At 44.2% G+C, this 27,290-nt stretch overlaps 2 protein-coding genes across 3 annotated transcripts; both read right to left on the bottom strand.

The window, feature by feature from the left end:
* Window positions 1-278: 278 nt before the first annotated feature.
* On the bottom strand, window positions 279-14,083 carry ATP6V0E1 (ATPase H+ transporting V0 subunit e1). Its single transcript, XM_075009777.1, has 4 exons — window positions 13,892-14,083; window positions 11,276-11,323; window positions 4,126-4,256; window positions 279-823 (listed from the first exon to the last, which is right to left on the bottom strand). Exons 1-3 carry the CDS (start codon window positions 13,993-13,995, stop codon window positions 4,163-4,165), a joined length of 246 nt encoding a protein of 81 aa, XP_074865878.1. The 5' UTR covers window positions 13,996-14,083; the 3' UTR covers window positions 279-823; window positions 4,126-4,162.
* A 3,116-nt stretch (window positions 14,084-17,199) lies between these two features.
* Window positions 17,200-26,638, bottom strand: RPL26L1 (ribosomal protein L26 like 1). 2 transcript variants are annotated; one of them, XM_075009994.1, is made up of 4 exons: window positions 26,567-26,638; window positions 23,608-23,780; window positions 23,014-23,154; window positions 17,200-17,374 (listed from the first exon to the last, which is right to left on the bottom strand). In XM_075009994.1, the coding sequence occupies exons 2-4, from the start codon at window positions 23,773-23,775 to the stop codon at window positions 17,246-17,248; spliced, it is 438 nt and encodes a 145-aa protein (XP_074866095.1). In that variant the 5' UTR covers window positions 23,776-23,780; window positions 26,567-26,638; the 3' UTR covers window positions 17,200-17,245. The 2 variants fall into 2 exon arrangements, with proteins under 2 accessions (XP_074866095.1, XP_074866096.1); XM_075009995.1 differs by having other exon boundaries at window positions 26,562-26,621.
* Window positions 26,639-27,290: the final 652 nt, after the last annotated feature.

The raw sequence follows: 27,290 nt of genomic DNA, 5'->3' as shown, positions 1-27,290 counted from the left end.
CAAATCCCAAAGCTGAAGACTTTAAACACTGTAAGAAAGGATTCAGAGGGAAATCAGCTGACTATTTTCTCTTAGTATAGACCATAAGCTGGGGAGCTGGAGTCAGCGGGACAAGAACTCGAATTCAGATGGCCTAGTGAAGTATAAGCATTGTTAGATATAGGCACACAAAAAGCTCTGAAAAATTCAGAAGAATGAACTCTTTGGCTAACTGAGATAAACATCGCAGAAGTTTACCCAAAATAGCCATATCAACCATTAGATGCTTCACAAGAACATTTCATGTAAAGCGGCAGATAAATTTTATTGCCATATATACAGTAATTTAACACTAAACTTTGAGAATATGATCAATTGTAAAAAATAAATGTTTTAAACATGGGCAGCATCTCCCCACCACAACCAGTTTTATTGCTTTTTTTGGTGCAACTGTAGTAAAACAGAACATGTCTATGAATCACACTACAAATGGACAGCCTAGTGTGTGGAAGTTTCATAAAATTCACGAAGAATGAGCAATACAATGAGCAAGGAAGAGGCTGCCCTCAAACTCATATCCCAAGAAAAGAAAAACTTGAAATTTAAGTGTAATTGAAATAAATATAAGTTTATAGCACAGAAAAGGAGGTATAAATCTTATGTATTAGGCACATTGTTGAACAGTGTAAAAGGAAAGCAGCAAAAAAAATGTAGGCTTTGAACAAGCCATTTTGAACAGAATGAAAACACTAAGGCATTAAACAGGCTCGGTATCCAACCAGCTATGTTAAGGGCATCTTTGGATCAATGGAGCTTTTACATCTAGAAGAAATCTCTTCTTTACCTGTAAAGCAAAAGGCAATTCAGTCATTCTCCTTCATTAAGGCAATTTACTAACAGAAGAGGTGCTTTGTGAATTAACTGTGTCCGTTTGCTTTCTAGCAAGACGTCATGATGTAAAGGAATTGTGACCAAATAACTACAGAGTATGAACAGAATTCATCTACTGGGTGTTTGAGAGTTCTTTCTGCTTAGATCTACCCCAAAATCCACAATCTATAAAATTAGTACATTTATCATGTTTAAATGGTCATCTTAGAAGTTGTGCAATTATTTTCAATATTTCTGTAGTTCCCGCTCCTCCCCCCACCCCAACACTGTGCTAGGCGCAGCTTAAAAAGCTAAATAAATGGGTGTGATGAGAATTTTGGCAGATGCTCTAGAATCCAGTAGTGTATACAATCTCCAAAGCAACCCAAAGATGCACATTCAAGATCTTTCAGTTGCAGTCTGTTTGGCAACTTTGTTCTGGAGGAAGAAGTCCACAGAAGATTGTATGGCTGCACAGACCCACTGATGGAAGAAGGGACAAGCAAGAGATTGGTACTCCTCAGTGGCCTTATAGAGGTTGGAGCTTTTAATAAGTCCACTACAGCCTGTGGCCCTGTTAGCATGCTCGTGGTCAGCCAAACGTTAGAAAGTTCCTTGCCTCTGAACAGTAAAAGATGCTTAGAAAACCATGTTGTAATCCTGCTCCATAACCAGAGCAGTTACTACATTTTTTCTGTTAACCCAGGCAAGAACACACCTATAACTCAAATAACTCAATGACACCAAGCAAAACGAAGGTTAAAAACCCACTCAAGTAGCTTTATAGATACTTATTACAAGTCAAGCAGAAAGCCACTCTAACCCAGATTCTCTGGCAGAATCATTTGACTGGATTTCAATTTATTCTCCTATCTTTCTGGACATTCCCCACTCTCCTCCTTAACACCAATTTATTTATTTATTGCTTTGACATGCTACTCCACTAAATGGGAAATTATATTCTCTGGGTACCATATCTAGACTCCATCTCTCACACCAGCATGCTCCTGCTGGGAGTGGCAGCACACTCCATGGGGCAGACTGTTAATTAAAAGTAAGCTTCACCCTCTACTCCAAAGTGCCCATTCTATGAACGTGATTACACAGCAATTCCAACCCCCAGCCTTCTGGGAATACGCCAGCTCTGTCTGCCCATGATCAAGGTTATTACTCAGCAGAAACAAGACATATCCAGACTGGCTGCTGTATACTGTTATAGCTTTCTATTTGCAGCAGATCCCAGCCCTAACTTTGGATTCTGTGGAAAGAGTAGGAAACAGACCTACACACACCACAGTTTGCCACTATTCAGAACAGGCTCAGCCTGATTTGGAAGCAATGGAGTTCTGCTGCAGAGTTAGTAGTGAAAAGCTTTACAGCCAGCATCCACTGGAGCTTCAGTGTCTGTTGTCATCCATATACTGCTGTTCAACTCTTTCAAAACCACAGAAAATTATAGTAGAGAAGAGGAATTAAAGCTGCAAGACAAAGACAGTAGAACAGAGTGCTTTGAATTATTCAGTGTCATCAGGATAAAAAACAAAGCCATGGAATTTGTCCCTACTGGACTTGTTTGCATAGCAAGTCACTGTTATGTCTCCTATTTCCAAGTCCAAACCTTCAAAGACGATGTTCAGAGTGACTATGCCTCTAAGAATACTCAGCCCTGGTGATGGTTTCTGATGAGTCTGGCATAAGCTTCCAGAGGCATTCCCATAACACTGTTCAGCTAGCGACCACTTGACTGATTTATCTTCTGTGGGCCAGCACTGCAAATACCACATGTTGGTTTGCAAAATTATGGGCAGTGATCCCACACTGTCACGAGCCACCTGGAATCAGACAAATTCCAGTCACTTGCAATGACTTCCTAGAGAGGAGAGTTGCACTGCAAACTAACAGTGTTCATTTTCAAGGACTTTCACCATCTAGTCCTACTCCACCTGTCATCTCTCATTTGCTGCTGACTCTTGCCTCTGGTTTGCCCATGATGCCAGCCTTTATCACTCAGTTTTTAAATTTTCAAGTACACACCTTTATGCTTTCTCTCATGCTTGGTGGAGGAACCACCCTGTGAACATCTGCAAAACTACTTCATACCCATCTTAAAACTCCTGCTTGCTACAAAGAAAAAAAACCCAACCTGCCAAAAAACCCAAACAAACACCCCACATCCCCGCACAACTGACAATGGCCTGGCTGCCGGCATGCTGAGACCACTGCCTGTAACCCTGAGGAATAGTGTCTCTTGCCTTAGACTTAGTCTATCCTAGAAACTTAAGTCAACCAATATTAGGTCAACTTCCAGGCTCCACAGTATGTCGTGGAGCACGTCCTCAGTGGCAGGGCTTGCAATGACCTAAGGGGGCAGCATGAGGAGTTGAGAGCCCAGCCTCTTCACTCCAGTGGCTACTTCCTGCCAGGAGCCCAGGTGCCCCTCAGGCTCTGAGCAAGACCACTTGGGGCTTCTGACCTTGCTGTTTCCTGACCTGAAATTGACATGACAACCAACAGCTGATTTGAGCAATGCAGCATCCACACAGATATTTTGTCATCCCAATTACACCAACATAACTCCACTTCCATGAAAGGGATGGGGCTTATGTTGATGCAGGACTCTTGGAGTGGCAGGAGCAAGGCTGTAGTGTAGACCCTGACAAAGTTTGGTAGATGTAAGGTGCCTTATGTCGGCCTAAATGCGTACTGTGGACCACCCTCAGTCTGCAAACTTTTTGGGGCAGGAATTCTTTATGTTTATATGGGGCCCTAACATAATAGGGTCCTGGTCCCTGACTGGGGCTCCTAGGCACAACAATAATACAAATGATAGAAGAATCATATTATTCCAGACAGTTCAGGTCGGGGATTACAGGCTCTGCTGGAAGATGGTCAGGTTGCCTCAGCCAGAAGGGTGTAAAGACTTGACTGTTAAATAGGAAAATAAGCTGTCAAAGGAAAGAATTAGATATTCCCCCTACCTATTTTCTACGCTCTCATTTGTTGGTAGAAGAAATAGATGGTTCCCACTACACCAGCTGTCAAGTGATATGACACTGCCTCCTAACCTCATCCTTTCAGGAATCAAGCATCCTCATTCTAACATCAGTTTCCAAATGAGAACAAAGCACCCAGTCCCAAACCCAATCCTTCACTACAGCATGTCAAAAGACTGCTTTCTCTTGTGGTCATGTCCACTTGAGCCCTGCTATTCCTTCAGTTTTCAATGAACATTTAGCATACTCAAATAAATAAGAGGATATCTCCAACCATATTTACCTAGTCCACAAAAAAATGCAGCAGAGATCAGACATCTTTAAGGCCAGTGATACTGAAGATACCAGATTGTCTCATTGCTTAACTGTGGCCCAAAGAGAGGGTTGAGCTGGGCTAGGATTGCAATCAGCCAACTGCAAGGGGAAAAAAAAAAAAGCATATGGATGATGGAAACTTGGCCAAGGCATACAGGATATCATGAGAAGGTAAGACAACATTGCAAGAAGTCTAACACCAAGTCAAAATACTCTTAAAACCAAACTACTACCACCAGTGTCAGAGTTGAAGAGCTTTACCACAGTGGTTCCCAATCTGGGGTCCATGAAAAAAATAAGAATAATAAGAAAGGCATAGAAAAGTTTAATAAATTGCAAAGTTATAATCAATTATTGGAAGATACTTACTTTAAAAATAATAATATTATGAATTGCTGCCTGAAAACCTATGTAGTGGTTTCCTTTTTCATTCAATGAAGTGTACATAGCAGCTAGAATTGGCTTTGGTGTGGGGATCTGTGAATGGCTTGGAATTATTGGGTGACTGGGGGTCCACACTAGTGTAAAGGTTGGGAACCACTGTTCTAGCACCATTACATCTCAGAAAACTGAAGCATGTTTGGACCAAGAACCATCCTATTCAATTTAAAATGACACCGCCAGTTGGATTTCATAGCATCTCTAATTCTCTGCTGCTGCTTCTTGGAAGGTGAAGTGCTCAGAGATATGCCCATTCTCTGGGCCCACGTTCCAACTCCACTCCCTCAAGGCCTCTTTGAATGGCAGTACAAGGTAGATAGGGTTACTAAAGCACATTGTGTTCCAAAATGAAAACTATGCATCTCATTTACTTTAACCATAACTACTGCCAAAAGTTTAGAGATACAGAATACGGGTGAAATCTGAATTGAACAGAACATCATTGTGCCAATGAATATTAAAACAAAAGACTGAAATTGTGGGCTGGAAGTACAGTCTAGCAATTAAAACAAAGGAAGAAAAATTTGGATACTGTCCTGATCTACTGCACAACTTTGGCCAAATCACACCTTCTGTGCCTGAGATGTTCCCCTATAAAATCAGAGGTACTAGGATTGGTCTTTATGAGGGACATCATGACCCAATAAAAAAATCTTAATGACATGTATTGAACACTTCTAAAACCACTATCCTCCAATATAATTTTTATAAGAGCCTGAACAAATGTAGTGCAAATTTAGCGTGGAAGTCAGAGAAACAGATGCCTAGATCAAGTAGGTAAAAAGGCACCGAAGTGACGTCAATGGTAACAAAATCCAAATCTGCATCAGCAGCCGCTCCCCCAGAGTGGCTGACAGACTCTCACAACAGAAGCCACAGCCAGAACTGAAATAAATATTTCAGTATTATAAGATGTACTTGCTTTGGCTTTTTCTGAAATTGTAAATATTTACAAAGAAACCCTCATTTGCATGGATTTAGATCTATATAAAATACTGTTTAAACATGTTTAGTGAACATACTGGCTCATCCATCTGCTATTTCTAGAATCTTTGTAAAGAGGAGGAAAAAAGCAGAGAAGCTTTGAATGGGAGCTCCCACAAATGCGTCAGAGTGCTTAGGCAGTCATGGAAAATTCCACATAAACCTAGACTCTTTGGCTAGCCAAAGTATTGCAGGGTAGGTCAGCTTCAAAATGCTTGCAACAGCCTTGAGCAACAGATACAGGGGTTAAATAAAAGGAAGGTCAATTCTCTTGGCACCGGCCACATAAATATATGTAAATTTCAGTGTTGCTTTGGGAAGGGTTATTTTTAATACCAAGGTTAAGTAGGATTCTAGCTAGTCAGGCACATGTGGTGCCATAATATTTGAAAAAAACCCTCAATGGTATTCACATTGTAAAAGAACAACTGGGACCAGTCACACATGCCGACATAAACGGATACTTCCATCTAGAACCAGTAGGAAAAAAGCCAATTCATTCCCACTTGGCATCCAAAGAAGTGAAATACACTAATTTTGTCAATCTTAGCTCCTGCAGGGAAAGTGTCACTAAGTATCACACATAGGCCGTGTCTACACTAGCCACAAACTTTGAAATTGCCATGCAAATGGCCATTTCGAAGTTTACTAATGAAGCGCTGAAATACATATTCAGCACCTCATTAGCATGCGGGCGGCCACGGCACTTCGAAATTGACGCGGCTCATCCAGAGGGGGCTCCTTTTCAAAAGGACCCCGCCTACTTCCAAGTCCCCTTATTCTCGTCTGCTCATAGGAATAAGGGGGACTTCGAAATTGACATGGCTCGCTGCCGCGTGGCTCATCCAGACAGGGCTCCTTTTCGAAAGGGCCCCGCCTACTTTCGAAGTCCCCTTATTCCCATCTTCTCATAGGAATAAGGGGACTTTGAAGTAGGCAGGGCCCTTTCGAAAAGGAGCCCCGTCTGGATGAGCCGCGCAGCAGCAAGCCGTGTCAATTTCGAAGTTCCGCGGCCGCCCACTTCCTAATGAGGCGCTGAATATGTATTTCAGCGCTTCATTAGTAAACTTCAAAATGGCCATTTGCATGGCAATTTCGAAGTTTGTGGCTAGTGTAGACACGGCCATAATGTTGAACATAGCCTAATCCTTTTACTCTATGAGGAAAATCCCTCACAGGCTCATTGGTGATTTGACAGAATTCTCCTCTCCATCAGAGCTATATTTGTAGCCTACCTCTAAGTTATTTCCTCAGATACAAAAGCGAATAAAGGGGTACCAGGGTGTCATTAACTTCCTGAAGGTCAGGGCGGGGAGGACAGGAACAGTTGATTGCTGTGAGAGGATAATTTGCTTCTTTACACTGTGCAGAGAAAGGAACTCCAGGCACTAGCACACAAGCCCAGATCTCTCCCTGTGTTCAGAGATTAGACCCAGAACTGCTGCAAATTAAATGAGGTGAAAGCACATTGTGAATATTGACACATTCACAGCTGTACAACTAGGCTGCAGGCAAACAGTGTACTAGTTTCAAAAGCTATTTGTTAGCACCATGCTATATACCGAACTTGGAAAGCACAGTGGCATTATATCTGGATACCCAGATTTTCTTTAGCTTTACTTCCCTGTAGTTCTCAGGGTCTGATCATGGAGAGCACAGAGGAAGGTAGCAGAGCACAGAATTCAGAGTTTTGCAAGACCAAATTATAAAAACATTCCCCCACTGCATACCCACACATTTAGCTTACACAGGTTTGCTTTACATTATAATCTATCATGACAAGGCACAAAAAAAATGGGGCATTCAGCACACAATAAAGCAAAACTCTACTATCCCCAACTTGTAATGTTTTTGTACTGCTGAAAGCAGGTGTGGCATTCAGACTAGCTCCTGACATTCCACACACTACCTCCTGCAACAGTCAGCATTAATTATGCTAACACAAAGAAATTATGGTCCCCATGTACAAGTATAACCATGTCATTTTACTACTGTACAGGCTTCGGCACAGTTTTAATTCTAATTCTATTCTAAGGGGCTGAATACAGTAGAACCCTCAGACATGTACATTCAAGTTGTGCACATCTTGGGTTAATGTGACTGAGTTGCAAGGAGCTGGCACCTGGGCAGCCCACCACTCAGGGGAGCTGGGAAACTGATCAGTGTAGCAGTTCTGGTCAGTTTCCTGGCTCCTTTGAGTGGTGGCCTGCAGGGAGCCAGGCGCCAGCTCCCAGCCACTAACAGGAGCAGAAAAACTGAGCAGTGCTGCTGCGCCAGAGCCCAACTCTCAGTTGCCGCCACTGACAGGAGCTGCAGCCTGACTCTTGCTGTCCCTCATGGGAGCTGTGAAACTGCTCCTATCAGGGGCAGCAGCCTGAGTATTGCCCCCTGACAAGAGTTGGGAGGCTGCAGCTCCTGACAGGAGCTGGAAAACAGGAGGGGTTTTTTTGAGGTATAGAGACAAGGACAGCTTCAGCTCACATACATTAAAGAGGTATTGTGAAAACCACAGTGTCGTTTATTGGTTAAAATGGGAAGAGGTGCAGTCAGAGGTGCTTTAATAAAGGTCAGAAATCGGGGGGGGCATATCACAATAGTTAAATGCAGCAGAGTTGTGGTGGTCTACTCATTCATAAAGCTGTTTCTAAAGAATCTCCGATTAGCATATCTGTCTGTGCTTTGTCGATTGCCCTTGAGTCTGGCTGTTCATAAATACTGCCCAGGACATCTGCCTCAGCCCTCCTCTGCATTTGATATTTTCTGAAGTCATCTGTCCCTTTTTAAAAAAGTAACCCCAACAGGTTCTTTGTTAAAGAAAGTTTCCCATGCTCTCCCTGAAGGGCCACACTTTCTTCCCAACTCATGGGGCTCAAGAGATGATTTCCTACGAAGTAATGGAGCTTATAGGCCTCTCTCTTCCCTCCCTCTCCCAGGAACGCAGTTGAGCTAGTGCAATTTTACCAGAAGAGGAAAGGGAATCCCTGCTATTCACAGGCAAAATAATTCTTGAGTGGGGCAAATAACAGGTGCTGAATAATCGGAATGCTCTACGATGTTTCCTCAACTTTACTGTACTCTACTACTTTCTCGACTTTGCCAGTCTTCTTCTGATGGGCTCCACAGTTCACATTGGCACATCCGTGTAATGGAGTGGGAAGCTAAAACTCAAGGTTTCTACTTTCCTCAGCTTTACTATCCTCTACTCCTTCAGGTTTGCCAGTCAAGTATGCTCTGGGCAGATTGGCCCATTAATAGCCAGCTCTGATAGCGCCAACCAAAGCATCCTGATTCAGGGACTTCTTTCAAATAATAAGAGCAGCATAATATGGTGGTAGCATTAGAGATTCACATTTCTTAGAAGGGGAGCATAATGCCTCTTTCTAGGGAGATTTGAATGGCTTCATCTGGCTCAGACTATAAAGGTAGTTTTCATGGTGAAATAAGAGGAATACATTACACATATTTAAGGTTTTTGATCAAACATTCCTGTTTACACAGAGTCTAAGGAAGTTGGGTAAAGATGCCTCCACTGGTTGTCTATGCTACAGAATCACCTTCATGCATTTTATGGTATACTCTATCCACATGTGCCAGATAAGTTTTTTTTTCCCCAGTACAGGGTTTTCATTATACTGCATCTAGTAATTCTCTGACAGCATAAGTTTAATCTCAGGACGAAAATCACTCAAACATTTAACACATCCAGCTTCTCAAACACAATTAATACTTGCTTTCCACACAGTACAAGACAGTATGGTCCATGCACTCATCTTTAAATAAGCTATTTCTTGTGCTGATATCCGTTAAACTTTAAACATGTATGTTGACTATTTGATGGCATTCATTAAAAGCCTTAAGGGTGTGTGCTGTTGTTCAGCCAATAAGCCAAGTTAGGCTAGTACATATTTTGAAACAGCATAATGATGCTACTGGGTGGGTTATTCCTATATGAACTGCAAGTGCAACAGACATCCCAGTGCTTATATACAGACATATTTAAACAAAATTTTTAAAACATCATTTTGAAATAGGACATGTTCTGGTCTAACATGTTTTTTGAAAGTCAGCCAGGAAGTAGATTCCTTAAGTCTTCTCATGTGAAATACTTCAGGTCTGTTTAACGATAAACAGAAACTGGATCTTCCTTATGTAAAACCTGCAAATCCTAGTATTCAACCAAGCCAAACCCACACAAGCCTGTGGCCCTTAACCAGGTCAAGATGAAACAAGACAGACTTAACTTTAAACATGCCATCTACTACAAATGCAGATATTAAAACATAGCTTTGTGCTTCCAACCCCTGCACCCAAAGTCCCAGAAATTGACATGTATCCCCTCTAAGAGGTTATTTACATTAAGCTCATTGTCATGGTATGTTATGAGTGATAGTTTGCAACTAGAGAACAGGTGAACACTCCCAGGTGGATTTGTTCTGTTGTTGAACTATAAACAAGTCACCTAGCAAGATGTACCCACAAACAGGCATGTCAGCTTATTGTCCTTACCGGTTTGTACTAGTAGAGAAAAAGGTGCTATGTAGAAGCGGCCTGAAAGATATTTTGATTTCAATCACAAAACCCTATCAAGAGGCAGGAGCATTACACAGAATTAAGGGTTTTCACTGCAGACTTTGCCTATAATACAGCGGTTTTCAGCTTGTGGCCTAATTAGCACACAGCTGTAGCCCAGCTGTGTGCTCAAAATATAAATTTTGCCGCTTTGGTCCAGCATGGAGTGGGGCTGGCTGAGGCGGAGACAGTGTTTTACAGCCTGCACAATTGCTCCTGCCAGAAGGGGGCTGGTGAGTGAGCCTGTAGGCAGGTTTGGGGAAGGTGGCCCCTCTGGAGTGTGCAGGGGGTTGGGAGTGCTAGAACTAGGGGTTTGCTGGGAATCAACAGCATCCCCATGTTTTAGGTAGGGACCTGTTGCTGGCCTCTTTTTTTCAGGTCCTGGCTAACAGCCCAAACCAGGCACTGCATTTCTGGCTGCCCATCCCCATGTGGCAGCACTCAGCATCTGACTATGCCACCCACATCCAGGGCTCCTTGCCCTGCCATAGGCAAGGGTGCTAACCATAGGATTGTGAGCTGCTGTGACCAAGGGAGGGGTATGGTTCTCAACCTGAAATCCACAATGATAAATAGGTTGAAAACCACTGCTATAACTCCTCTATTTATTGACAAGGAAAGAGAATATAGTAAGCAAAGAGGGCTACAAAGCATTTCCAGGAGTGCAGTAGCTGCTCATTAGGTGGCTAAAAGAGAATTGTTATTAAGAATTTAGTCATGGGGTCCAGTTGTGTGTTCCTATTATGTTAGTTATTACAGTCAATACAAATTATCTGAGAACTGAGAAAACCTCAAGCAGCTAGACATGAATAACCTCAAAGGTCATAAAACAGAAAGCAATAGCCAAGATACATCAAACACAAGAATACTAAGATTTTGGATATAAATCAGAATAGGATTAATCCAGATTCACTTTAACGTACCATCCAATAACAAGGGAATTTATTTTTCAAAATTGCTGAATGTATTTAGGAGCAAGAGTTCCACTGATTTTCAAAGGGAGCTGTACTCAAACTATTTTAGTGTTTTGAAAATTTTCTCCTAAACATTTATTCACTCATGAGGCTTTTCTTCCATTTTATCAGCTGTGTCATTATTAAGGGGGAGGCAATATTTATACTTACAAGAGGTAACAGCAGACTGCACATGTTACCAGCATTGTGTTGATAACACTGCAGAAAGAAATAGAAAAAGACAACTGGTTAAGAGAGATGGGCACAGAAAATAAACTCAAGCATGTGTTTAGCTTTGATCACATGCAAGGTGGCTCAAAATATGAATGTTCTAGTGACAATCTAATGTCTCTCACTGTAATAGTACAACTGGAAGATAGATGTGCCTCTCTAAATCTTTGCAGACTACTAAGTTAGTTTCCCATTTGCAAATTAGAAGCATCCCAATTTTGTCTGTACCATAAATATTTAAATGAAAAGCACAAGACCATATAGCCTTGTTTAAAAGACTTCTCTAAAGAAGAGATCTAATGTAACAAGCTTTCTTAATATGTTTTCCAATTGTTTCTACGCAGTAAATCAGAACCAAATCCTAAAGCACCCTTCCTACGAACATGCAAAGGCAGACTTTACAGAATTCTTAATTTGGACTCACATAAAGTCTCAGTAAAAACCAAGAAATTGAAAGCCAAATATTTTGTTTAAAGTGAACCCTGTTAACTGTCACTTTTGTAAAAGTAAAGATCTTAGAAGGCCAAACAATCTCAGAGAAAGCATAACATTTGCCCCAAATAGGAAGATCTTTATTAGAGGAGATTGTCAGAGGAAGTATTACTAAAATGACAATAAAGCAACTTAGAAGCTGTAGTGGTAAAATTGTGGTTGAACAAACATTTTAAAATTCTGCATAGCTGGAAGCATTATGTTTTTAAAGAATGAGTCACACATTCTGCACACAGAGCTCAGTGGAAGATGGGTATTCTGTGTCATGATTTTTTATTATATTTTAAAAGAAGACTTCCTCTACGTGTAGATTTTCAGTTCTGTAAGTAGGAGTTCAAAGGAGATAATTAAAAATCCTAATCAGAACTGGAACTAGGTAGATCAAGTAACTTACTTCAGCTTCTCAAGTTATAAAATGTATAGCTCTGCTCAAGAACAGTAATGTAAATATAAATGCTGCTGTTTCTAAAAAAAGTACATTAAAACAGTACAATTATAATATAGCGTATTCTTCGAACATACAGTCCAATAAATTTGAAAGATGCAAAATGGTGTATGGTCTATGCATTATATATGCCAAGACAATGGGGATATTCTTTTGGTGGCTAAATTCTTCAAACAGGAAGATAATCACATCATTAAAAAGTTATGCATCCTAAGGGAAAAGAGAAATACATTGAAATAAAATTTAAGAGGAGATGGAGAACATCTAACCAGGTTAATGTTTCTCACATGGGCTTTTCTTATAGTCACAGAATCCTGGGCAGTGGAGGGGGGAACACCACAGAGCAGCAGCCCCCCCCCCCCCTCCCCAGTTGCTCTTGGTTGTTGTGAGTTGGTGTTGGTTGCTGAAGCCACTAGCAGGGGCTGGGCCCTATCTCATTTAGAAAACAACTGGTGCACAACACTGAAGAAGCAGGCACACAGTGACTTGCCCAACTTCTCAGGGGTGGTGGAGCTGACAGTTTGGGCTCTGTCCTCCATTTCTAGGGATTTCAGCTCCGGTGGCAGGGCTTCAGGCGCCAGCCCCTTGCCATCTCCCCCATTGCTCTACCACCTTGCCTAATCCTCCATCCAGAGCTTGCTTTGTCACCAGGCTTGCCAGGGCAAAGTAACTCTGCTGTGATGCGATACTTTTGTTTGTAACTATTACTTTTCAAAACAGACTTACTAGCTATCAATAAATACGTTACTATGATTTGGAGATGCGTATGTACATATTCACTGGGTTTTCCTCAAGCTAATCTGGTATTTAAGAAGAAGTGTGTGGACAGCAACTAGCAAGAGCTGGTGGCTGCACCCCGAAGCAACAACAAAATTTTGCCCAGAGAACCCCAATAGGTGCTTAGGTGCCCTTTTGCCCTAGGAGCATATCCCAAGTACCTAAGAACAGCACAACAGCAGCATCTTCTGATCTGGGGCTGGTGGATACCCATGGGGAGGCCATTCCAGACAGCAGGATGTACAGAGAAAAAGGCTTTCGAGTCATCAAAAGAAACTACACTAAAGCCACAATGTGACACCAGCTGCATTTGGGCACTCAGGCCCCGCGGATGGCCAGTGATCACGGCGAAGCAGCACAGACGCCGGCCCCCACCCCCCAGCCCATGACTCCGCTCAGGAGAACGAGTCGGAGGCACTCAGTCAGACAGAAGAAAACGGGAACTACGATGAGCAAGTGGCACAAGGCCGCTGCGGTCTGTGTCACAGAGATGCAGTCCGGCCCCCACCCCAGGCAGGCGGCGGGCTGCGCCCTGGGAGGGGCAATGGGGATCTGAAGGGCCCCTGCCGGGCTCTACGGGGGACGGGGCGCAGCCGGGACGAGCCGAACCCCGACGCCCGCTCTCAACCGCAACCGAAGGGGTCAGGAGGCTCCGGGGGAAGAAAGGCAGATCCGCTCCCCAAGCGTGGGGCCACCGCAGCCAGCTCCCCTCAGTACGTGGGCCTCGGTTGGCAGCCCGCTTTTCCTCCCAACCCACCCCCAGGCCTCTCCCCTCAGTCAGCGCCGGGAAACGCAGGTCTCACCCCCAGCCCTCCGCCGGCTGAAGGGGGCTCGTCACTCACCCTCGATTGGGCCCCTTGGGCACAAGCCAGGGCAGGACGCCGCCAACTACCCCCCAAAAAACACTCATGACGATGATAGGCACCGTGAGGCCACCGTAGGCCATGGCTGGGAGCTCCCCTCAGACACACTCGACACAGCTCCGGGATCGTCCGCCACCACAGCTACTCACTAAGCTCCGCCCCACCGCGCTGACCAATCCACGCCCAGCACGTGACGTTGACTTGAGGCCACCCAGCTTGGAACCCGCACGCAGCACGTGACGGGCCAAGGCACATGCTGAGACCAGAGGTTAGGACGTTTGCGCAGGGTCCTCGCTCCGCCCACTTGGCATGAGAAACCCCGCCTCCTGTGCTGCGGGGGCGCACAATTGGGTACAGGTTATTCCCTGTCCTGGCCTTGGAATGAGCTAGCACCTGCAGAACGGAACGCGGCGCAGCGATGAGGCCGGCTCTAGCCACGTAGATTGGGGCGCCACGCAGCCCTCACCCCCGTCCACTCCTCGCGGAATAAAGCGCGGCACGCGGGCCCCAGGCTCGACCGGCTCAAGGCAGTACGGCCCGCCGTGGAGGGGTTGTAGGTGTAGAGGACAAGCCCAACCCCGAGAATCGCGTTGGAAGCAAGAAGCCAGAGAGAAGTTAGTGAAACTCGAATTCTCACGGCACTGTCGGTGGCTAAAGCAGCAAGTTTAATTGCTTTGTCCAAGTGAACTGGTTTCTACTGGGATTCTCCTTTTCAAATCTTATTCAATTAAGGGCACAGACAATACTTCTGTAAAGCACTTGCAACAGGGGCCCCATCTGGTATCACAACAAACCGGATGGGCCTTCGTTTCCACAACAGACAGGTGCTCTACATTTGAAGAATAATAGAATTGCACTGGAAGTAGCAGAAGACTGGTCCTTTAGTTTAAAGCCCTGGTGTCCAACATGCTGACGACCTGTTGCTATTTGGGAGGCTAAGTGTGGCTTTTTGGCTTGAACAATATTTTCAGAATGGGGCTAGTTCACTATAGCTGCTGCTTCAGAAGTGGCTGAACACCAAGAGTCTAAAGCAATTAAAACACAAGAGGTGGGATTCATTCAAAGACTTTGCTTTGCCTCCTGGATGATCTGAATAGCTCACATTACTGTTAGGGATGTAAAATCCCTTTACTGGATAACTGATTACACAGGTTGTGGAGGCTAAAGACAGGGACAGCTCTGGCCTGGCTGGAGTGCCCCCACTTATAGTGCATTGGGGACCAGGGCTGCTCCAGCCCAGCCAGAACAGCCCCTCTGCAACAGTGGGGTTCTTCAGTGCAGGTAGGCTGGAGTACCCTTCCCACCTGCTTGCCCCTGCACATCTGCCATGGTTTGGACTACTCCACCACAGCTGGAGCACCCCTATCAGCAGTGGTCCTGTGGGGTTAGAGCAACCCTCTGTTCCAGGGGGAAACTCTAGCCTGTACCAGTTAACCATAATTGGTACACTTAACATCCACAATTACTTGTGCATTTCACTTCATCTAAAATCTGAAATAAATACTATGTTTCAAAACAATCTGAGAAGATCAAACAGAGATGGGCTTATTACTTGCCTAAAATAGTGGAAATACTCTTTCTAAAAGTTCCCTAACATGGCCACATCACCACAGTTCATCCATTCCAACAGTGGTGTATTAAGTACTTTTTTTTTTTCCTTCCCCAAAAGTAATTGGATACACACATCTCCTAAAACTGGAAGGGACCTGAGGAGGTCATCTAGCCTAGTCCTCTGCTCTTTCAGCAGGGACAAGCACTAGTTTTGACATCTATTTACCCCCATTCCCTAAATGGCCTCAAGAATTGAACTTGCACCCTGAGGTTTAGCAGGGCAATGCTCAAGCCCCTGAGCTATCCCTCCCCCTATTTGTAGAAAAAGGTCTAGAAGGCTTTGTCTACACTTCCCATGCACCTGGTTTATGTGGCTTAGTTGTGATGTAGCTGTTCTGGCTTGGGCTAGACATCTCTTAGTTGGACAGATTCAGAGCACAGGCTCCTCTAGCCCGACAATAAACTACCATGCAAGGTCAATCATTTAACTACAACGTAGACATTCCCAGGGAGACTACGATAAGGCTTCAATCTATCCAAAAGCATTCTACAGCAGTGTTCCTTGTAAGCTGTGTACTTTTGTAGCCACTTGAGAGATTTAACTATTGTATACCTGATCAGCGAGAGCACATACAGGTAGGCTGTGTGCATCTACTGGTGATGCATATGTGCATATGTCTAATTAAATTTAAGACAAAAAAAAAACTATTTTGCCCATGAATAAAAAAATCTCCATGTGGATGTAAAACATTAGATGTAAAATTCTCATGCTGTAGATGATATATCTGCAAGGCAGGGGCTGAATTTTTGTCCAAGCTTCCCAAAATTTAATTTAATGCACCACTTAGCCATTCACCAAAAGTGAACTGTTTCACTAGGGAGCAACAGCTTTCAGTCATTTCTATTACATTCCAACCAAAGCTCATGGAATTTTTTACTTACGTAACACTCATAGCTAAAATAGATGACAGAATTTCACAAAATGCTCAAGATAAGGGAAGCCTGTTCTCACACTGTAGTCATAATTTAAAGGCACATCATAACTCAGTAATTCCACAAAAAAACTAAAATAAAGTGGCCTATCTACTATGACAGGGTACTTTAATGCCTTGGCCTTTACTTTCATTATATTCTAGTGTAAAATTAAACTGCAGACAAGTACATTAACATTTAAAGATAAAATGCTAGCCACCACAAACTCTTGCAAGCGCTGCACTTATCTGCCTTAAACACTCTGTAGACTAAAAATAGGATCATTTTCTCTTATTTTGTCATGTATGTGCTACTTCAGATCAAATAACTTGTGTTTCTTGTTTTATGTCAAGTTTCATTTAGATGTGTAGAGGAGAAACAATCCTATACATACACTATTCATTCTAACCTCATGTGCTTTCTCAACAAATTTTCCTTTCAACTCCCTCCCCACTTTTCTGCATTAACTCTTTCTACCGTTCTTGATTTCATAGACTGTAAACTCTTAGGTACAGTCTGTCTCTACTGGCTTTGTAAAACGTCATACACCTCTCTTGTACTACATAAAAGGAATACAAGAACCAATGTGCATGCATGATGAAAAGATTAATGGGTTTAACCAATTTAGAGCATGTAATGAGAAAAATAAGCTTTTAATTAGCAATTCTGAACATCCATTATTAAAATCTGGAAGTGGTATGAAGACAAACACCAAGACAGACAGACTGTATCAATGCTTCTGAAAGTAGAAAAACAACAGTAAGTTTCACTTTAGCAGTTCTTTTAATGAGTGTCACACAGGAGACCATTCTATTCTTGCATCTTTTCAATGGTTTCTTCCTTATATTTGCCCTTCTCCTTCCCAGCCTGGCGAGACTTGGCTTTGCGTTCCAAGATCTTTTTGCGATCTTTGTCCAATTTTAGCCTAGTAATCACCACCTAGAGAAAAAGAAGCAGTAAAAATATGTAATATTAAATGCAGAGAGAACTGTTCCATCACAACATACCCTGGGAGTACTGGGGGGTCCCTCATTATAAGTCACTATGCTATAAGTCATTTTATATGTGTCATTAAGTAATTCAGTAAACTAGATTCATTGTAAGTTGCACTGATCCCTACTTAACATTGTTTAGGGGCAGAGGAACCAAAATCCAGGAACACTGCAGAGCCTTGTGGTGGCCGGGCAGCAGTTCCTGTAGTGCAGGGGCCCTGAGGTCATGGGGGAGCTGCAGGAACATGTAGGGAGCCGCCTTTTTCTATTTATCTATCTATTTATTTCTATTCTATTTATTATTGTTTGTAGGTTATAGGTACATTATATGTACCACGTGTGTGAACTGTATAGGTTGGGAACATAGCTCAAGCTAATTACATTATTCCTTATGGATATTAATTCCCCTTTATCAGTCATTTCACTATAAGTTGGATTATTTAGGAACATAACCTGGACTTTTAGTTTAGGCCTGTAACTCAGATATTGCAGTTCATACACATTCCAAATGACAGAATTCTAGGACAGTGTAAACTAAAACTGCTCTATTGTCTCTTACCAAAACCCACAAAACCCACAATAAACAAATGCTTCATAGGTCTTTTAGCGCTCCCCCCTTCCCCCCCCAAAAAGTAACATGCTTTTAAACACAGCATATGAGAATAAGCAGCAAGGAGTAAGACATTAATCCTAGAATAACTTGTTTTCCTGACAGATGAAAAGCAGCAGTTACTTTCTTCATTTACACGACATTTTCATCGTTCTACTTGCTAGCCTACAAGTTTTCTAGAGCTCAGAGTTTCCTGATTTGGAAAACTGCAACACAAAGGCCAGCACATGGAACAAGCTCTAAAATTGTATGTATTCATGGACTGAAATATACAAAAGTAGGTAGGATAATACCCTGGGTCCCACATGTCAGCAAATAAGCAACTGAAATAGTGCTGTGATAAACTTAATGTATAGATTTTAATTTTAAACTTGCTTAGCTACAAGTAAAACTTCCCAGAGTGCCAAGAATGGCTTGCAAAAGAATGAAATGGTCACTGATATACAGAAGTTTATTGCTTATACTATGGTAACACCTGTAGGTCCCAAGCTGAGATTGAGGTCAACTGTATCAGACTGCAGGCTATAGTCAAAAAACCCTACATTCTTTCAGCTAGGGGTGTGCAATGTGGAGGACACAACTGAATTTTCTGTGGGCTTGGATTACATTAGGCAGCTTTGGATGGGGAGCCCTGATAAAAGAAAGCGGGGCCTGACGTAAAAAGTTTGCTCACCCCTGCTTTAATCCTTTCCCTGCTGTTTGCTCACTGCATCTGCACTATTGTCCAAAGTTTTCCTCAAAGCCTTAAGAATGTTAACTGACAAAAAAAGATGCAAATCCACAACTTGCATTGAGCTGACATGACACTATATTTGCAAACTGCAACTGATTACATGTAATGATCTCTCCTTCAGATAGCTTCCATCACCATTAACTAGCTTAACGACCAAAAACAAGCAACTTAAGCAAAAATGTTCACAGTAGTAATTCCTCCCTCTTTGCAGGGCACATATTAAGATACCCCCATAAATGTTACCATAGCCAATCTATTCAGTACAGAATATTTTCAAAATATAAGCTATACACTGACCAATTTAAACACATATTAAAAGAAAATACAGTAGACACCCCAACTTACATGGGAGTTGTGTTCTTGCACAACTTGGGAGAGCCAGGAAACTGACCAGTGCAACACCACCAGTCAGTTTCCTGTCTCCCCTGAGCAGTGGCACCAGAAAGCCTGTTGCTGGACTGCCAGCTGCTCACAGGACAGTGAAAACTGACCAGCACTGATCAGTTTTCCCACCCCTCTGAAGCCTGACTCCCTTCCCATGTTAGGGGCAGCACCTAGAGTCAGGATCTCAGCTGCCACCACTGACAGGAGCAGGGAAACTGATGAGGGCAGTAGCGAGGGTCAGTTTCCTGGCTCCAGAGAATGGAGGGGAGTAGCCAGAAGCCAGGTGGCAGCCTGGCTCCCTGCTCCCCATTGCTTGCAGGGAAACTGACAGGGCAGCAGCCCTGGTCACTTCCCCGCTTCCCATCAGAGGCAGCAGCTGAGAACCTGACTCTCAGTTGCTACTCCTGACAGGAGCAGGGAAACTGCTCCTGTCAGACTGATACCCCTGACAAGAGCTGTTTCTGTGCTGGTGTCAGGGGTGGCAGCTGCCCTTGACAGGAGCCAGGAAACTGACCAGCGCACGTGCGCTAGTCAGTTTCCCTGCCACTCCAGTTGTGTTATCCCAGATACATGCAACTCAAGTGCACGTAGCTTGGGGGTCTACTGCAGCTTAAAGAAAAGTAGCAACAACTGACAGAAAATATAACTCATACATATACTGGGTCTGTACAAATAAACCATTCAATAGAAAACTATTGTGGGAAGTATGTCATAGGTAAGTTCTCAACCACTGATCAATGGTTGCTATAAATCTCCACTTCTCTGTGCTCCAGCCTCAAAGAAAAAGTTTTCTTTTAAAGATTAACTAAATAGCACAACTAGTGCAACATCAGCAAACTGCATTGCTTGTACACCCCACACATATGGATAGAAAGCATCTGGGAAATACTACTAATGGAAGAAGTTTGTCATGCAAATGGCAAACATTCCAAACATAATTGTGCTGGTCCCCTTTATTGGGATGTAAGAGGCAGCAGTCTGTGTGTGCCCTGCTGTAAACACATGGCTTTGGTTTAATATGGGTATATTAGCAATTACTCACCAAGGTCAATTGCTCCCCAGATCCCTGAAGTTATTTCATGATAAAACAATGATACACACAAGAGTTTCCAATGAGCATCTTAGTTTACAGACCCCTGTAGCAGCATTCTGTTCTTCTGCTGCCTCTCTAACTGGCAAGGATTAAGCCGTGCTAAAAAGCAGATATATAAATCCCTAAATTTGTGAAGTGATGAATTAATGAGCGCTCTCTCTCTCTCCCCCATTGAGCAATACTATTTGTTTTACAAATTTGGCTCAGGGATCTCGTTCTAATACATGCACATAGATTTGCAGAAGGGCTGTACAATCTAGCCCAGTGGTCTACAACCTTTAAGCATAATATCACTTCTTGAGGTGCAATCCAGGATCTACATCAAACCCAAGTAACCTTAACTCACCTATTTCTTTACACACCTGCCCCTCTGAGGAACTCTCTGCTCCCCCCTGCTTTCTGCATCACCCCCACCCTGCACAGCAAACAGATGGCTCCCAGGGGCAGCTCCAAGGCAGAGGGCAGAAGTATGACAGTGGGGACAGCAGCAACTGAAGTGCTAGCACTTGATGCGTATGACAGGTGATTCCCATTGGGCTGGCCAGGAGGCTATCAAGATCTAACAGTAGAGGGGTCAGCAATCAAAAGAGCAAGAACCATTGTTTTAAATTCAGTAGAAAACAATAATTCAGCAGCTGCAGTGCATGTGAATACAAGATGGACCTTAATAAACAATGTCAAACCATACTTTATGTAACCCCTATTTTAAGAACAGTGCACACAAATCCCCCCATGCACAGGACACATTAAGTGGAGGGGGGGATATCCAACATTAAGATCATATTCCATTTGCTATTTAGATACGAGCTGTTCATTGTTTGGCTTTTAGACGCCCACTGAAATACTGAAAATAAGCAGGAAAGTGTTTTTTTTTTTTAAAAAAAACCTTATAGTTATAGCATCAGGAGCCAAAAAGAAGTTCTTAAAGAGCCACAGGTTGCAGACCCCACACCAGTAAATCCCCACATTACTTGTTGGTGACCACTGATCTAGCCAGTTTGATTCTGCTCCTGCTAAAGGAGGAATCCTCCTGCTACAGCAAGAGGCAGAAAAATCAGAACATTCTTCTCCCCATCCTTCTGTATTTGCAACTAGTAATTTCCTGGTGGAAACAGACTTTCTTTAGGAGACACTGCATTTTTTTGGGAGGGTGGGGCACAGGGTGAGAGGGATGGACCAAGACCTGAACTAATGATGTGGAGCCTGGAGCCTCACAGGCCAGAGTCAGGCAAGCCAGCCCACAGGCTCTGCGTGGCAGGGGGAATAAGTGGCTCCATGCACTGCTGCTCCCCCTGGGTACCCCCCACCCAGGTGGGACACCATCAACCAAGAAATACTGCCTGGAGGCTTCCCCCCACCACTCTGATCAGCCAGAACTGCAGCCAATAGAAGCACTGGGAGTAGAGGAAATACCTGCTCCTGCCCCCACTCTCCTGCCTAGATCTCCCCAACCATTTCTGCACCCACTCATGCCCAGATTGCCCACCCCCAACCCACTCCTGCACCCTTCCCACCCCTCACAACCCACTCCAGCATCCTGCGTCCCACCCACAACCCACTCACCAAGCCTGCTTCCTGGCAACCCTCTTCCACACTAAGCTCCTAATTTTTGGCCCCTCCCCAAAGCCTATGTAGCCCAAAAATCCACTACATCTGCCGGCTCAGGGGCTGGTGTGCTTCCCACATGTGTGTTTCCTGGCACAAAAAATGTCCCTCACCCCAAACCTAGAGGAACTAGGATTCAACAGAAAACTCATTTCTTTCCACTACAAATCAACATCACCTTCTAGTGGGAAAGAATGACAGATTTTAGTTATTTTGTTTAATGCATTAATGGGAACAGATTGCTACCATAATGATGAGCATACTGTAAGAATCTAAATGGCATAGTAGACGTGATGCATTAGCATTGAGGACATATTTCCATCCTGTGTAGATCTGTGGTGGAACTCATTAGCTCAAACCCACTATCTGGACACAAAACAGCTGTTCTTTGACTACTGTTCCCCATTATCACACAGTGTTCATAAGAGGCTTTACACAGCCTGATAGAGCTGGCTTCATTCAAAACTACTTCAACACATTTGCCTGTTCAGTGTGTCAGGGAAAAAGTCTTGTTATATCTGATTCAAGCTAGGTCTTGAGCTGGTTTTGCCATTATTCCACTACCTACCCTTATATTCTTAAACTGTCTGTCTAGAAATAGCAAAACCAGCATTTCCCTTTTCTTCACTGAACATGAACTGCCTTAAACAAGGTTAGGCAGAAGCTAGATTCAACCAGCAATGTTCTTCCTGGCAGCAATTAATTTATGAAGGTATATGCAGGTACTTCTATTGCAGTCAGAGTGGGAGAACTATCAGAGGGCAAGGCTAAATGATTGATCAGATCAATCCAGAATAGATGGCGCTCATATTTTCACCAGGGCAGAGGCTGGGGTGGGGATGTCCCCCAAAATGGCAGTTACTACAGTGTAGATGTGCACTTACAGTATTTTTAAAAATAAATAGTAGTTTTCTTTTTAAAGAACCAAGCTATTTGGAAATCTTACAAAAAGTTTTAGCCTTTTGCCAAACTCTGCAGTTGAGATGTAAATCATTTCCTCATGGTCAATCAATTCTCAGCAGGTATCAACTCCAGCTGTCTGCTGAAACTATGACATTTCTTCACTGCATAGGTATGCCAGCATTTCTCCAACTACTGTGTTTCAGGACAGCACTCTAACTTCTGCAAACTGGAACTTCAGTTCCCATACACAGATTATACCTTGCTAGGATGTATTCCAACGTGGACTGTTGTGCCGTTGGCCTTCTCACGCTGTACGCGTTCAATATAGATGACATATTTTTTCCTGTATACCTGGACTACCTTGCCAATCTGCTGGCCTTTGTAATGTCCCCGGACAACCTGAACAACAAACAAAGAGCATTTAACTTTCTAAAATTTCACAACTCAATCTCAGACACAGATAAGAATAGTAATGTCTTCATAGGCTAAAATCCCAACTTTACACCCCTTAGGTGCCTCTACTCATAGGGTCTCTACACACACACGCACACGAAAAGTGCACCTTGTTCTGTACTTCTCCCTCAGTAAACTAGATTGAGTAAATGCTAAAGTGCTTTAAGTTTAAATTATTAAAAGAAATGCATTTTCTTCCACTGTCCTGTTTGAGGCCTATAACCAACTACAAATCTCAAAACACTTATGTTCAACACATTCTTGTCGTTGAGATCTCCCCAGTGAATGGGCCCAACAGCTATTTGAAGCTCTCTGGTTCTTTTCTCCTGTAGAGATTCTACATAAAAACAAAATATCCACAAGGCTCAAATTTCACAACATGGACAGAAAAGTACCTACCTGGACTTCGTCATCTTTTCGGATAGGCATAGAGCGTACATTGTATTTCTGTCTTAGCTCCTTTGAAAGAGGAGAAGACATGATCTTCCTGCGAATATGAGAAGGTGCATTGAAGTGCCTCTTGCGGTTCTTGCTGCGGTCCGAAGTCACAAAAGGATTGAACTTCATTTTGGCTGCATGAAGAATAAACTTGGAAAGTCAGAGGCATTTACAGTAAAAGCAGGCTATTCTATATATATTTGATTTGACATGGTCCCACCTAGAGTTCAACAAAAACGCACTGTGTTTACTTTAGTTTTCATCCACTTTATGCATTTAATTTACTTTAGTTTTCATCCACAAATCTCTAGCTTGCTTGTTGCATAAACCTGGCATATTCCATGACCAGTGTGGTGAAGTTCTTCCTGAAAAACCATGCTGTAAACCATGGGTTCCCAAACTAGGGGGGCGCACCCCCCTGGGGGTGCGTGAAGAAATTCTAGGGGGTCACAAGGCGACTTAGCCTCCCTGCTTCATCCCCCCACCCCACCCCACTCCAAGAAAGAGCCCACTCTCAACCATGGACTCAATTGGTTAACTACCAATTGAGTCCTTCCTTCAGCACAGGTGCTGTGAGCAGCCCCTGTTTTACGTGGTCAAGTATCAGAGGGGTAGCCGTGTTAGTCTGGATCTGTAGCACCTTATAGACTAACAGAAAAGTTTACAGCATGAGCTTTCGTGAGTTAACTCACTTCTTCAGATGCAACTTTTCTGCTGTTTTACGTGGGTGACCCTGCAGCCGCTATAAAAAGTAGGTGACTGCAAAGAGCCACAGGGAGTGCCCTCCTGCAAACATGACTGAGTGTGCATTGGGGGAAGGGACAAAGGAGAGAAGAATGGGGGGCTAGGACCATCTGGCCTGAGGGGAGGTGTGGGGCTCTAGCAGCTGGACCATGGATCCAGCTGGCTTTCATGGTGGTGGGGCTCTGGCAGCTCACACACAGCAGGGGAGCTCTCACCCAGCTGGCTGGCTGGTGTGCATGGGTGGGGGGGGAGGGGCAGGAGGCAGCTCTGGCAGCTGGCCCTGGCAGTGGGCAGCCCATGGCTCAGGCAGACAGCTGACCCACAGGGCTCAGGCCGGTGGTCCCATGGCTTGGGCAGTGGGCCTGTGGCTCAGGCGGGGGGCCCGCAGCTGGAATGTCTGGGCCTAGCAGGGCTTGGGTGGTGAGCCCCTAGCTGGTGGTGCTTGGGCTAGTGCTCTGGCAGCTGGCCTACAGCTCGCAGGGCTTGGACAGCAGGCTGGTGGGACACTGGTGGCAGGTGTGTGGCTGGCCAGAGTTCTAGCAGCTCGGGCCTGTGGCTCACTGGGCTCTGGCACCTGGCCACGGCTCATCATTCTTCACTTAAATTAAATTTAAAAATTGCTGGGCTAAGAAAAGCTATTTGTGCTTATTCTTATTTTTAAATAGTTTTTATCATTTTTTGTGTTTATTTTAAGCCATGAATTGAATTTTTTTTTGTTAAAAGGGGGATGGATGATTTCTCAAGCATCGAAAGGAGAGCGTGATGCCAAAAAGTTTCGGAACCTCTGCTGTAAACAATCGCCCTGACAATCTACAGCATTATTTTATCACACTGCTTCTGACAGAAGACTAACTGTACACATCGGACAAGAAACCCCCCCCAACAATAACCATAATTAAGCACAGTTATCACAGGTGTAGTCATGTTAGTCTGTATCCACAAAACCAGTAAGTCCTATAGCACCTTCTAGACTAACAGATATTTTTGAGCATGAGCTTTCATGACAGGCATCTGATGAAGTGGGTCTTTGCCCACAACAGCTTATGCTCCAAGTGATGTTAGTCTAGAAAGTGCCACAGGACCTCTTGTTATTTAAGCAAAGTTGTAACTAGTGTAGTCATGCCCTAGATATCTGAGGGGGACTTGCAAAGTCAGAGATTCCATCAGTTTGTATGTTTTTATTAAACAGAAAAAAAGAAAAGATTTATGCTATACTCTAAAGCAGAGATGTTCTGGACCTTTAACACAATGTTTGTGACTTCAGGCAGCAGCTCACTTTTAAAGACAAATTAAATCTTCACTGATATAAACATGTGCCTGTTCCAGTCTTGAGTCACTCATGAATACAAGACAGGGCTTTGAATCAATCCAATTACAGATCACATTCTGGACACGGAGGCTTAGTGCTGTGTAAGTTCAGTGGCAGGTGAGAGAACACGAAACCAAAGAAGAGATTAAAAAAGTAACTCACAATATAGATAAATGGTCATGAGCAGACCCAGAACATAAGAAAAAAAATCAAGCATAATCGGTTACAGAAACGTTGAGACCTAAAACAGCAGAGGGAATCTGGGATCTACAAGTACCATTAAAAACAGCTTCCAAAGCTCACAATTTAAAAATACTCCCTCAGACAAGACATAGGAATGAGAAATAAGAGACGATAAGATGGTTTCTATCCCACCACCAAAAAATAGGGGGAGAAGTTCCCTCCCTAGGGCCGCCACCGTGGTCGGGGGGAAATGAGCGGCTTTGGTTTTCACGCATTTTCTCCACCAGATGAGCCTCAGGTCGTTCCCTTCCAGACTTCCCACCGTCTCAAAGCGGAGAAACTACTATACCGTGGGGTTTTTAACCCCGGTTGGAGTCATTTCCCAAGTGGGCACGGGCCAGCAGGGCTTCTCCAAAAGGGGCGGGGGGGCAGCCAACGATCACGCCCGCGTTACTCTCTTTCCACCAGCCCAGCGGCCCCAGCCGATCGCCCCCCTCCCTACTAGGCGCAATCCCCTCTCCTCCAAGGCCCCAGGCAGTTTCCGCAGCCAAGAGCCCCAGTCCGCCACTCCATACAGGCATTACAAGGTCGGCCGCCCGGCTCTCGAGCTCCCCTAACAACCCGGGCATAGGATCGAGGCCCCGCGGGACGGATGAAGACGGATTAAGCCCGCGCCTGCCTTACCCCGGCTGCTAGCTGCACTATGGCCGCCCGGAAAGAGGACTAGCCTCCGCTTCCGCCTACCCTACGAACCCTAAGATCTCGCGAGAAGCACAGCCTGAGGCTGGGGAGCAAGGACGAGCAGCGCCTTCTAGCGTTCGCTGAGCCGCGCGGCGCCTACCAGCGGCAGCCGCTGCTCTGCGACCCTGCGTTGATCGCAGTGAGGGTGCTCGGGAGCAAGGGCTTAGTGCTGGTAGGGGAAGCCCCGCACTGAACAGCGTGCTGGCGCGGTAGGGCAGCCTTGCAAACAGCGGCACGAAAATTTACCAGCTGAGGCTCACAGCATCTGGGTTGCAGAGAAAATTCAAGTGCGACTTCTCCGTCCTCCTCTCCCCATCAAAAAGTAAGAAACCCACTTGCCTCACATTGGAGAGCAGCCTTTGAGGTGCTGTGCCAGGATTTGCAATGGGTGGCAGTTTTGCTGAGTTTAAATAAAAAAGGGGCGGGGAGGGGGAGATAGTAAGATCACTGAATATTCCTACTCTCTTAATCCATGGTGTGCAAAAATAGGCTATGTCTCCACTAGCTCCCCTTTTCGAAAAGGGGTTGCTAATGGGGCACTGCAATGAATATGCAGCGCCTCATTAGCATAATGGCAGCCCCAGCACTTGGAAAGTGCTGATTTCAATCACACATGGCTCATCTACAAGGGGTCCTTTTCAAAAGGACTCTGCACACTTCAAAAACC

The sequence above is a fragment of the Carettochelys insculpta genome, chromosome 15 (assembly GCF_033958435.1).
Source record: "Carettochelys insculpta isolate YL-2023 chromosome 15, ASM3395843v1, whole genome shotgun sequence".
NCBI classification, from domain to species: Eukaryota; Metazoa; Chordata; order Testudines; family Carettochelyidae; genus Carettochelys; species Carettochelys insculpta.
This window is presented reverse-complemented; position numbering and strand designations above follow the sequence as displayed.